The sequence below is a fragment of the Sycon ciliatum genome, chromosome 4 (assembly GCF_964019385.1).
Source record: "Sycon ciliatum chromosome 4, ocSycCili1.1, whole genome shotgun sequence".
Classification (NCBI taxonomy): Eukaryota; Metazoa; Porifera; class Calcarea; order Leucosolenida; family Sycettidae; genus Sycon; species Sycon ciliatum.
Window position 1 is genome coordinate 16,503,856 of NC_088646.1, and position 11,891 is coordinate 16,515,746.

Below are 11,891 nucleotides of genomic sequence, written 5' to 3' on the forward strand. Positions count from 1 at the left end.
CTGGAATTTCGTAGTCAACAACGATGTCAAGCCCGTGTCCTCTACGCCTGCACAAATACATCATATGAATCAAGCCCGTGTCCTGGTCTCTGACGTTCCAGTGTCCAGTGGACCTGCGCGTGGTGAACTTGGATCGGACAGCAGAGCTGCGTAGATGGGTAGGTCTACATGTACGTAATACGAAAGGAGAACGCCAAACAGGTAGAGGTAAACCCACTTGTAGCCCAATGTCCAGCCTTCAAATTGCCTACTTCTGCTAGTTTATTTATTATCATTTTTTATTCATATATTTATATGTTTCGAAGATGTTGGTGGGACTTCGGCGACACTCTTCCCCTTTATTTAAGTTTATATGTTTCGTGAATAGTTCTACGAGACAGGCACCAGCGGAGGCTACTATGGTCAAACGGGGTCTTGATTAATACGACACGGAAATGTACGAAAATGAAGCCTTGTTCCATGCCACTTTCGGATGATGCTGAAGCCATCATCCCGACTCCCGAAAGAACGTCGCTGGGAGAAGTCTGGACACTCCGTGAAGTCTTGATGAACTCGATTCATCTGGCTGCTGACGATGAATCGATGGAAGACTCAGAGTCAGAGGGCGAGCGGTAACCTCATTCGTTCCAGAGCCGTGCCGGCAAACACGCAACCTGCTCACTGTGGCACACGTGTGGCACTCGTGCACCGTACATGAGAACAGATGGCTCGGAGCACGTTGGGAGCGCGTCCAATTAATCCTCAAACTTTCAGAAACACAGCACCTCCTTGTTGCTCGACTCGCAGTTTTTTCGGGAGCTCACTCCTGCTCTGGGAATGGGTGTGTCCACCCTAGTAAACTCACTATTTGTCTGTAGATTACGGGTGCTGAATGAATTTCAAGATAATAGTGGGTTTTCCCCCAGCACGAGACGCCAAGGGAATCAAGGCATACCGCTGTGTGTGATGCAACGTTTTCTGGACGACTTCAAATCCTTACAATACACACACACACACACACACACACACACACACACACGCTAGTAGTAATACTGGGAAGCAGGGCAAGCAGGGCCAGACAAACAGTGGTCATAGGCGACTTCTCCGCTAGGGCGTCTAAAGTGCATCACACCGGTAGTTAACAGTGTCGTTTTGGTGTACAGATACAATGTACGTGCGTGCATAAGTTGACAGAAAGGCTAACAAGTAACAGGTGCATGTCATGTGGTCACACCAGCTGATTTGTGCGCGAGCAGGTCTTGATATCTGGTGCTTATCTGGTGCTTATGTGAAAATAAGCAGGTATGTATGAAGTGTAGACGAGGCATTGAGATAGTTCTATTGTTTCGTTTTCACACCGGTAGTTAACAGTCTCGTTTTGGTGTACAGATACAATGTGCGTGCGTGCATAAGTTGACAGAAAGGCTAACAAGTAACAGGTGCATGTCATGTGGTCACACCAGCTGATTTGTGCGCGAGCAGGTCTTTTTATCTGGTGCTTATCTGGTGCTTATGTGAAAATAAGCAGGTATGTATGAAGTGTAGACGAGGCATTGAGATAGTTCTATTGTTTCGTTTTCACACCGGTAGTTAACAGTCTCGTTTTGGTGTACAGATACAATGTACGTGCGTGCATAAGTTGACAGAAAGGCTAACAAGTAACAGGTGCATGTCATGTGGTCACACCAGCTGATTTGTGCGCGAGCAGGTCTTTTTATCTGGTGCTTATCTGGTGCTTATGTGAAAATAAGCAGGTATGTATGAAGTGTAGACGAGGCATTGAGATAGTTCTATTTTTTCGTTTGTGAGAGTTAACAGACATACTAGTAGGTGAGAATAGAGGCGATACCAGGGTAGATTGACACCAACAACAACATTTTCAAATAGGTATTCGGATTTCAAATCTCAAGCCTTGCGGTATACATATGTATCAGCGACATAGGCTTTCCTAAGCTCACTGGATTTATATCAATCTGTTCGTTACAACCAACCTTCCGTTTTTTCTTTCTCTTTTTCTCCTATCTCTACTTATCCACAATATCCTTTAAATAATACTCATAAAAAGGACACACTTCAGGCTCATTACAAACATCTTGAAAGTTTTTGTCTTCACAAGTATACTTTCATACTTGTTGTCGCACTACATGTCGCGCTTATTGAGTTTTCTCGCATTTGCACCTTTGTGTCATTATTGCAATTTTCGCTGTTTACTTTAGCTATCTTCTTTCTTTCTTTCTTTCTTTTTGCGCTGTTTTACCACCTTCTTACTGTATTTAATCCACTGTTCCTGTTCCTTTTCCCTTGCCTGTATTTCACCTGATGAGAAGGCTTGAAAGTATACTTGTGAAGACAAAAACTTTCAAGATGTTTGTAATGAGCCTGAAGTGTGTCCTTTTTTATGAGTATTATCGCATTTTTGTCTCAGAGGAAACTGTTTATCCTTTAAATACATATTATTATTCACAGTGGGTCCAATATTATAAAGTAGGCATTTTGCCTGTTTTCATTTCCACTATAAAGACAAAGAAGGGCAGTGTTACAGAGTCATCAAGGGCGATAGCTACATTACCCTGGAATATAACAGGCGGGAAGAGTAAGAGGGAAAGCCCCACGTTGCCAAACCTGGTACACAGGTGGCGCCATGTTGAGAAAACAACTCATGCCTCTGATGGTGGTAACAGCGCACCGTTATCGCCTCTATTCACATCACCATGCCTACACTTCACACATACGCGCAATAACTTGCACACTAGCACCAAATATCTAGACCTGCTCGTAGAGGATTCAATAGTAAAATGCTGCTGTCTGGTGATCGCAGAAAATGCAAGAAACACAAAGTTATAGCTCTACAGCTTTTCGCCTCTGTTGTGTGTGTGTATAGGGTGAATACAGGGAAAATATGGACAAAGTGTCTGGAGTCCTTGTTGCATGGATTCATGAGTGGCACACGTGCACCGTACATCAGAACAGCTGGATCACGTCGGGAGCGCGTTCAATTCGTCAAACTTTCAGGAACACAGCACGTCCTTGTTGCTCGACTCGAAATTATTACGGGAGCTCACAAGGCATGTGCGGGTAATGCTAGTTCCCGTAGCTATGTAGAAGACGTTACTTCAGTAACGTCTGGCGCTAGCCAGGGTCCACACAGCTTTAATTTGGTGTTTGTTTGTTTGTTTGTTTGTTTGTGTCACGCCTGGCGCTATCCCGTATCTGTCCCGTACTGTACCGTACCAGCAAGGACAGCTGGCCACAATATTTTTGTTTGTTTGTGCCATCGACATGCCTGGCGCTATCCCGTACCTGTCCCGTACCATCAAGAGTACGGTACCATCAAGAGAATGAGTGAAGTGTATCGGGGGAATGCATTCAGTGCCGTAACATTTTGTGTGGATTTGTGTGCAAGGCCGAGATCCCACTAGCAGGCTGGCTGAGCCGCCTGTCGACCAGCCCGGGAATCGCATGTAGGCCGATAGCACAATAATTATAACGTATATACAGTCATGTAGATGTATAGCAGGGAGTCATATTATTTAAACGACTCCCTGCTGTATGGCGAGATTTTCTGGAAAGAAATACGAAGTAGGAAGACGAGTAAATGCAATCAGAATGGATGTTAGTTGCCGTCAGTATAATAATAATAATAAAAAGACGAAGAAGAACGCCCGTGATCGGCAGAGTCAGCGCCGGCCCCAGGAAACGTCAGGACAGACATCCCGTCGACTCCAGAACGCCCGTGATCGGCAGAGTTAGCGCCGGTCCCATAGCTATGCAGAAGACGTTACTTCAGTATCTCATTGAAACGTTTTTGTAATACAATGATGTAGCTAATCAAAGGAAAAAGCATTTCCATCAGTTCTAACAACATACACGATAAGCTAGGCAACAAAGCATAGCGCAGGGCCCTGAGCTTCCAAGCTCTCTCGTAATTTTCTGCGATAATGCTAAAGGCAATGCTCATCAGGATATAATGCCACTTATAATGCTCACACTACTCCATAATGCCATGGAGTTCGAAAGTTGGAAAAGTCGATTTCAGTCTGTCCAACCTTGCCACCATTTCAAAGCAGGACACCCATATTCAATGTTTACAAAGGCAATTCTCTCCCATGTAAATGTATACACGTGTTTGGGTCCAAAGCAGGACTGTCCTGCTGAAAGCAGGACGGTTGGACAGCCTGCGATTTAAGAAGGCCGTTTTGGATCGAGGCCAAAGCGTAGAAGAAGAATAAACTTCAACAGCAGTGAGCATGTCGTCTGAAACTATCCACTGAGAAGGTTGTTTTGCAACGTCAAGTCTCCGGACGACGCCGGACGGGTTCAGATGCACGATGTTCGGAACTGGACCTAGCCAGCTTCATGCATGACACCGTTGTCGACCGGCAATTATGCTTGTAATGCCAATTTTGCATGCGAAATGGTGTTATAATGCCAGCATTATGCCACTTGGAAAAAAAGGGACTATAATGCCAGCCATAATGCTAGCATTACCCGCCCTTGCCTAGAGCTCACTCGTGCCCTGGGAATGGGTGTGGCCATCCTAGTAAACTCACTCTTTGTCAGTAGATTACGGGTACTGAATGAATTTCAAGATAATAGTGGGTTTTCCCCCGGCACGAGACGTCAAGGGAATCAATGCATACCGCTGTGTGTGATGCAACGTTTTCTGGACGACTTCAAATCCTTACAATACACACACACACACACACACACACACACACACACACACACACACACACACACACACACACACACACACACACTAATAGTAGTACTGGGAAGCAGGGCAAGCAGGACCGGACAAACAGTGGTCATAGGTAACTTCTCCGCTAGGGCGTCTAAAGTGCATCACACCGGTAGTTAACAGTGTCGTTTTGGTGTACAGATACAATGTACGTGCGTGCATAAGTTGACAGAAAGGCTAACAAGTAACAGGTGCATGTCATGTGGTCACACCAGCTGGGCTCTGCTGGGCCCTGACACCGTGCGAGTTGCTTCTAATCTCCGTGTTCACATTTTTGTTCCATCAGCCAAACCAACCCAACTGGACTCTCCTGCCGACTTCGACAAATTGCCACAGAATACCATCAGTAAAGAGACACGTCAGCGGTAGTCAGCTCCTCCGTACACTTGTTTCGAGGTTAAAACTTTCCTTGGCGAAGGAAGGTACTGTTCAAGGGCGAATGGTGCTGTTTACCCTTGTTTAATCACTTTTACAACTTTTCAGCAGTACGATTGTCATTATTTTGATCCATACCTTTAAAGCAAATATCTGCGCATATTTGTAGCGCCTTCAAATTAATTATCACACCCACGGAGATACCAAGTGTTTAGTGACTTGTGCCATGTACACAAATTAATATAAGTGATTCGTTTTGATTCATACAGTACACTGCAACGCGTTAACTTATCTGCACGTGCATGTCTTGCAATAAGGCCGATTTCATGCTTTCTGTGTCTGTAAAACAAGATTGAATTCCCTGAATCAAGATTAGAGTCACTCCGCGCAATTAGAGAACATAAAAGGTTTTCGGACCTGCACACACGGGTAGAAGGAAATATAATTATCATTCTTCTCTCGTGCCTTCAGTCACTGGTGAAGGCTTCAAGTTCACCAGCTTTGTTTGACAAGCCTAGGGGCACATTCAGCATGCATGACTCTCTGCTTGACACTAATGACACTTGAGGTGTCACTGACTGTGCTGTGAAATAGCTGACATGAATGCAGGGAGTACTGGAGCACAGCGCAAACCAAGGAAGCGATTTTATAATTATAACACAAATTGGCGGGCATTAGGGGTAAGAGTACATTTCAAGAAGAGTATCAGATTGGGCGAATGCCAATTACAACGATGGCATTCAGCAGGAGTGCCAGTGTGCTGCGAGTGGATTTTAGAGGTAAGTTTAATTGAATTACCAAACTTGAAGAGTAGGTTGGTCTACGACCGCGATTCAGAAGGGAATGGGACCTTGTTCCAGTCCTTCAATGGGTCAGGTTTCCAGCCGTTCTGCTCAGCACAGAAAACTGGGAACGTGTGGCCTAGCACACTGGCTGCATGTACATGATGTAGGCAAATGCGCCTTAGTGAGCGTCCCGCACCCGTGCCTATAGTTGCCCCTAACCCCCCCCCCCCCCCCTCCTCACCATTAAGTGCTGTATCTGTAAGTTTCTTTGAGAAAAGAGCATAACAGCAGTGAAGCCAGACGTGGGGAGAGGAGGGACGAGTGCTGCCATCTCCTTCAGGGAATGGTGGGGTTACAAACATAAGCAAACGGCCGCTACACATGCTGCAGCTGCATTTTTCAAGTGAGCACAACATGTAAGATAAAATTCTTCATTTTGGCTAGTGTAGAGCAAACCGAACAAGTCGTGGACTCTGTAAAAATAAATATGGTGGTAAAGACACACCTGGCAATATGGCAGCAAACACACGGCCGCCCACAGCTTAGAGAGCGTGTGTGGGCGGGCGTGTGTTTACCACCATATTGCCAGGTGTGTCTTTACCACCATATTTATCAACCATAAGTACAGCTGCAGTGGTGTCTTCAACTTCATTCACCCAAGTCGTGGACTCGGTAAAAATATTATTATTATTATTATTTTTAATTCTGATAATGGTCTGCGAAAATTCGCACAAGGCACCCGGCATACACACATTCCTTGAGATCGTGGATCCACCACTGCATAATATGTATACATGTATAATTGAAGTAATATTACCTGAAGCCGAATTGAGTACCCCGAGGTTTGTATACGTGGTGAATATCAAACCATACACACGAAGCTGAAGGTAATACAGTGTATTCGATTTATACCTACGGTGACATTCAACTTCGTTTTTTTGTGGCCATCGCCGCCCTCGTTGCCAAACTCATTTTTGGCAAATTCCAGTTTGAGATCGATAGTACAGCACAGTGTAGGACTGTACGAGTGCAAGATTGAAAACTCGCCATGAGCTGTGAGGATCACCTAGACCCCGTAGCAGCTTCTGACTTCTCTAGTCTCTAGTCGGATCAGGCAAAACACTTGACCAATCACATTGAAGCGCGGGATCAAAATTTGACCAATCATGATTAGTGTACGATCAGGTCTACATATCTGGTGCTTAATCTGCGGACAGTCTGGTGCTTATGTGAAAATAGGCACGTATGTATGAAGTGTAGACGAGGTCAATGGTCATTGCCAGAGACTTGGGTGGCTCACACGTTACTCTCCAGTCTGCGTCCCACTCAGGCACGCTGTCCAAGGTGGCTTGGAGCTGCATGTGAAGTCGGCGATTTCGGAGGGGGCAGACAGGCACTGGTAGAGGGTCGTGTCATCCGCATAGAGAGATGATCGTCCCAATCGTTCAAGGTTTGTAACATTGCGGCAAATACACAAGCCCTCCCCAAGCCAGCTCTCTTATCTGACAAGTTACAATCGAACCCCGCATTACTATAAAAATAATTATGACACGGACGAAAAATAATGATGAACTTGGATCGCAAACTTGATTTGATCCTTGACTGCTTCCTGACTGCCATTAGGATCACACGGGAAGTCGATAAGCCCTCCACGTCCCAGGCGTGCAAGAACACACAACTTCATGCTCAGTGCCCAATGTTTACGGGAATTCATGGCTCACCAGTTGCGCTGGAGCAGGCCGGGGAAGATTTGGCGCGAAGGGCACCACGTTTCTACATGACGTGCTCTTCTGTCCGTATAACCACCGGAAAGATACTAACAGTTACTTATAGTGACCCAGACAGTCCGCTTCCTGCCCTACAAATACCCAGTGACATCAAGATACAATGTAGTAGTGTGAGTCACCTACATAGGCTACAGTGCTGGCAACTGAAATCCGACCTCCTGAGCGATGCGCTCACATGGCAAAGTGCCAGGAGTGTAGGTAGGAACACGTGTTTTTGGAGTTGACAAGATTGGAAACGAACAACGGTCTAGAACACATGTGCTGCATATCCGCGAGCCACGCGTACTGACGCTGCTATTCAGTGGTTCTTGAAAAATATGAAAAATGACCCTGTGCATTGCATTCCCACCCAGAATCAAAGAAGGCGTGACTGAACTTCATGAAGTGCATTGAATGGCTTGTGCGTATGGAGAGCGCATCTCCCTCCCCCCCCCCCCCCCCCGCCCTTCAGTTCAGGTAGGTCAGGCATCGCTGCGTGGACCTTTTGCATTCATCATTATTTTAGACTGCGCTTACACGGAGACGAAACGAAGCTAAACGAGAACGCGCTGGCCTCGAATCCTTTCAAACCGTTTACGGCAAATCGTTTTGAACCGTTCACACGAAAACAGAAAACGGTCGATAAGGCTGGAGTTAGCACCTGCTGGCTTGTCGCAAGCGCGGGAAATAACACGTTAGTTGGAGTTGGCAAGTGCTGGCCGGAGCAAGGGTTGGGTATAGTCCCCCCGCAGAATGGTTTCCATAACCGCGCTCCGTTTCCAATCGTTTTCACTGTTTTCACCGTTTACACGAAAACCAAAACGTTTTGAAAACGTTTCAAAACACTTTGAAGTGTGTTCATTTTCGGGCATTGTCGTGTAAACGACAGTAGTAAACTCAACGATTTGGTTGTCAATCGTTGTCGTGTGAACGCAGCCTTAGAAGTCAGACGAATTTTCGGGATTGCTACAATTATTATCTGGCCTAGCTGCAGATACGACTTCACATGTATGCAGTACATCATACTGCGGGTGGCACACCACTCCACTGTTTACAGGATTTCAACCCTAGATTGATCCCCTTGTATCGTGAGTAGGCCGATTGCCCATTGTGCAAAACATAATAATTATCATACCCTGAACCGTACTTCTTCAATGAAGTACATGCATCCGCAATTCACACCAGTCCGAAGGAACAATGAGATAATTTCCGAACCGAGCGTTCGTGTTCCCTTCTTTTCATGGGCTCTTGTTGCTGTTAATTTTTGATATACGGGCAGAGAGCAGCGAGAAAGTTAGGCAGGGAGAGGGCGAGAAAGAAAGAAAGAGAGAAAGAAAGAGAGAGAGAGAGAAAGAGAGACAGAAAGAAAGGGAGAGAGAGAGAGAGAGAGAGAGAGAGAGAGAGAGAGAGAGAGAGAGAGAGAGAGAGACAGAGAGACAGAGAGACAGAGAGAGAGACAGAGAGAGAGACAGAGAGACAGAGAGAGAGACAGAGAGAGACAGAGAGAGACAGAGAGACAGAGACAGAGAGAAAGATAGACAGGCAGACACAGAGAGAGAAAAAACAAGGCGAAGGATAGAGAAGGATAGGTAGAAATACGGAGAGTGAAACAGTGATGTTAGGTGCATCGGGGAGATGAATCAGTGGTGCGTGGCAGGTGCTTCAACGCGTAGTTGGGGGTAGCAGCGAAGAACAAACTGCTGAATAATTTAGCATGGGAGATATGAGAAGCGATTTAGCAGGTCAACAGGGGCAACACGAAGAGTTCATTGGTGCACAAGCACGCAGAGAGGAACACATGACGGAGTGGGTAGACAGGCAAAGTCATACGGAGCATTCATTGCAAGGTGCAGAGGGTGGAGGCAAGGATAAATATCTGAGCAGCCTTGTTCTCCCTTACATTCCATGGCAGTGCGTTTCAGGCCAAGGCTACCGGAAAGGTCAGGCGAGATCTACTGACTTCTGATTACGTCGAGGGGACAGTGAGGCCCTTGGCGTTATTAATGAAAAATCAAAATGACTAAGGCAGGTGCTATGTGGGTAAAGATTTGAGGGAGATAACCATCGCACTACATTAGAAAAGTTAGTGTGTTAAATACGGTATGAAGACCTGTAATGCTTCACATATTCTATTATTCTGACATAAGTTACATGTTTTCTGTGTGTATATAATGACTGTGTTTGTGTGTTCACTGTGGCCATTGGATCTATTATATTTTCGGTTCTGTTCTGTACAGCATGTTGGCACATAGCGGTATTCGTGTTCTTGCAGGTCCATGTAGGAACAGGTAATTGAAATTGAGAGCAATTCTTTATGATGAAGAATGTTATGCTATAGTGACTTTGTGTTCGGTCGAGTTACCCAGTGAATCTATAATATTGATATGGTCCTCGACATTCGACTTGTTGAGCTCTCTCGGTACACTGCTCTAGTGCTGCTGCATTACGCATTGTCCGCTACTTTCATAGTAAGGGCACTCTAGCGTTAGAGTCTGAGAAATGAACTGTGTGTGGTGCCTCCTTTGCTCCATGGCTGGCTTGTGTTGCTTGATAGGAAAGGGCACACGAGAAGTCCATCGAACCTTCACCTTGGCAAATCGGCAAGATAGCACCCCCCCCCCCCCCCCCCTGTTCAATACACAGTGGTTCGGGGAATTCACTACTGATCACTTGAGCTCTAATAAGGATGAGGCAGAATGTGCCCGAAGAGCATGACTTCAGTGATGCTCTTCGCAACCACTATTTCGTACTATTGTTTAATCCTTGTGGGAAAGAAGCTGGCGACAAATGCATTCCTGACTGCGCGCGCATTCTAAGCTACATTGTCCGTGACCAGGCCAGCGGAGTCACGAGACTGTTTGATGTCTTCAAGCAATTGCAGGTAGAAATATGCCCACCCCCTACCCTTCTCTCCCACCGCGCCACTCAGGGAATGTCGAATCGGAAACCAACACAACTGTATTTGAGGATACAATGGATACTTTCTCGAAGAATGTGGATCAACTTATGCCGTTTAAAACTAGAATTGAGCTGGCATCGCTCCACTGCAATCTTGTATACGTCCTTGCAGGTCAATATCCCGTTCTCGTTGCTGCTGGTACAGGACAAGGAACGCCATTCATAATGACATTTGGCGATGGGCAGTCTACCGCTGACGTTCTCAGCTACATGCCGGTGTGTATTGTGACCAGTGGATCAGCACCGTTCATTCGACTAGAGAAGACTGATGGTAGCCTGGTGCTGGGTGTGACCGGTTCGTTCACCGGTTTTGGCAGGGCCCCTTTGAACACCACAGCACACCCTTCACTCAACGCATCATACACTGGAGTGTACCATTGCCGAACCGACGCCCGCTCCTCACCACAGTTGTACCAGCTCAATGTTGTGGGTAAGGTTCAGTTTGAGATGTTACTCATGTTGTCCATCAAGGGCAGCTTTTTAATGATACCGTGCATAGCGCATCAACTGTGCATTCACCCTCTACAACTCACTCCCCATCGACATCACAACCCAGCATCGTAGAAATGCTTTCCAAAACAATGCATCTAGTCTTCCTTTGAGCAGTACCTGTTCCTGCTCGGTGCACCCCCCCCCCCCACCGGTTTCTGATATCTCTTATGTGTATTAACTCGATCATCCCGCTTGTTTTGCATCATACATTGCTTCTTGCCTTCCCGGGTAATTTCCAGCTAGCTGTTTCTCGCTAGTATCAGTCCTATCACACTTATCAATCGTCCTTATTGGCGTCACTAAATCATGGAATGAAAGAATAACACCATTGCTGTTCTCTTGCCCCCTTTTGTAGCTCGACAGATTCGGTCCTCATTCCCTACGTCACTGCCACTAGTTTACATGGATGGCAATCACACCATATCATGCATGTCAAGCGGCAATTTCCCTCTCAAATTATCTTGGAACACAACACTATCTCCGGATTCTGAGCTGATTCGGACAATGACATCGACGAATATGGTACATTCGACATTCAGCTTCAAGCTGAACGACCCACAGTTCGTAATAACAGAGCGTGATACGTCCGGTGTTGCCTTCAACGTAACCTGTAACACCTGGTATACTACAAACTTCGACTGTGTTGCAGCGGGCTCAATTCCTGCACGACCTCACGATGTGATTCAAAGCTGTTTAAATTCCTCCCAGCCAGTATCTACGATTGTTTCTATCACTATTCAAGGTACGCATTCTCCAACATTTCCCACTAGAATAACGAGGACGAAAGTTCATTGA

General features: G+C 46.0%; 1 protein-coding gene across 1 annotated transcript; it reads left to right on the forward strand.

Annotated features, from left to right (window-relative positions):
• The first annotated feature begins 5,777 nt into the window (after positions 1–5,777).
• Positions 5,778–11,891, forward strand: LOC135813426 (uncharacterized). The gene is made up of 4 exons (XM_065326523.1): positions 5,778–5,874; positions 9,884–9,934; positions 10,717–11,034; positions 11,452–11,891. The coding sequence occupies exons 1-4, from the start codon at positions 5,814–5,816 to the stop codon at positions 11,889–11,891; spliced, it is 870 nt and encodes a 289-aa protein (XP_065182595.1). The 5' UTR covers positions 5,778–5,813.

Excerpts from the sequence above, each read along its gene's own strand:
- LOC135813426 (XM_065326523.1), top strand. The coding sequence starts at position 5,814 with ATGCCAATTACAACGATGGCATTCAGCAGGAGTGCCAGTGTGCTGCGA. Across the intron at positions 9,935-10,716 it reads GCAGGTCCATGTAGGAACAG|GTCAATATCCCGTTCTCGTT; the intron begins GTAATTGAAATT and ends ACGTCCTTGCAG. Across the intron at positions 11,035-11,451 it reads GTACCAGCTCAATGTTGTGG|CTCGACAGATTCGGTCCTCA; the intron begins GTAAGGTTCAGT and ends CCCCTTTTGTAG.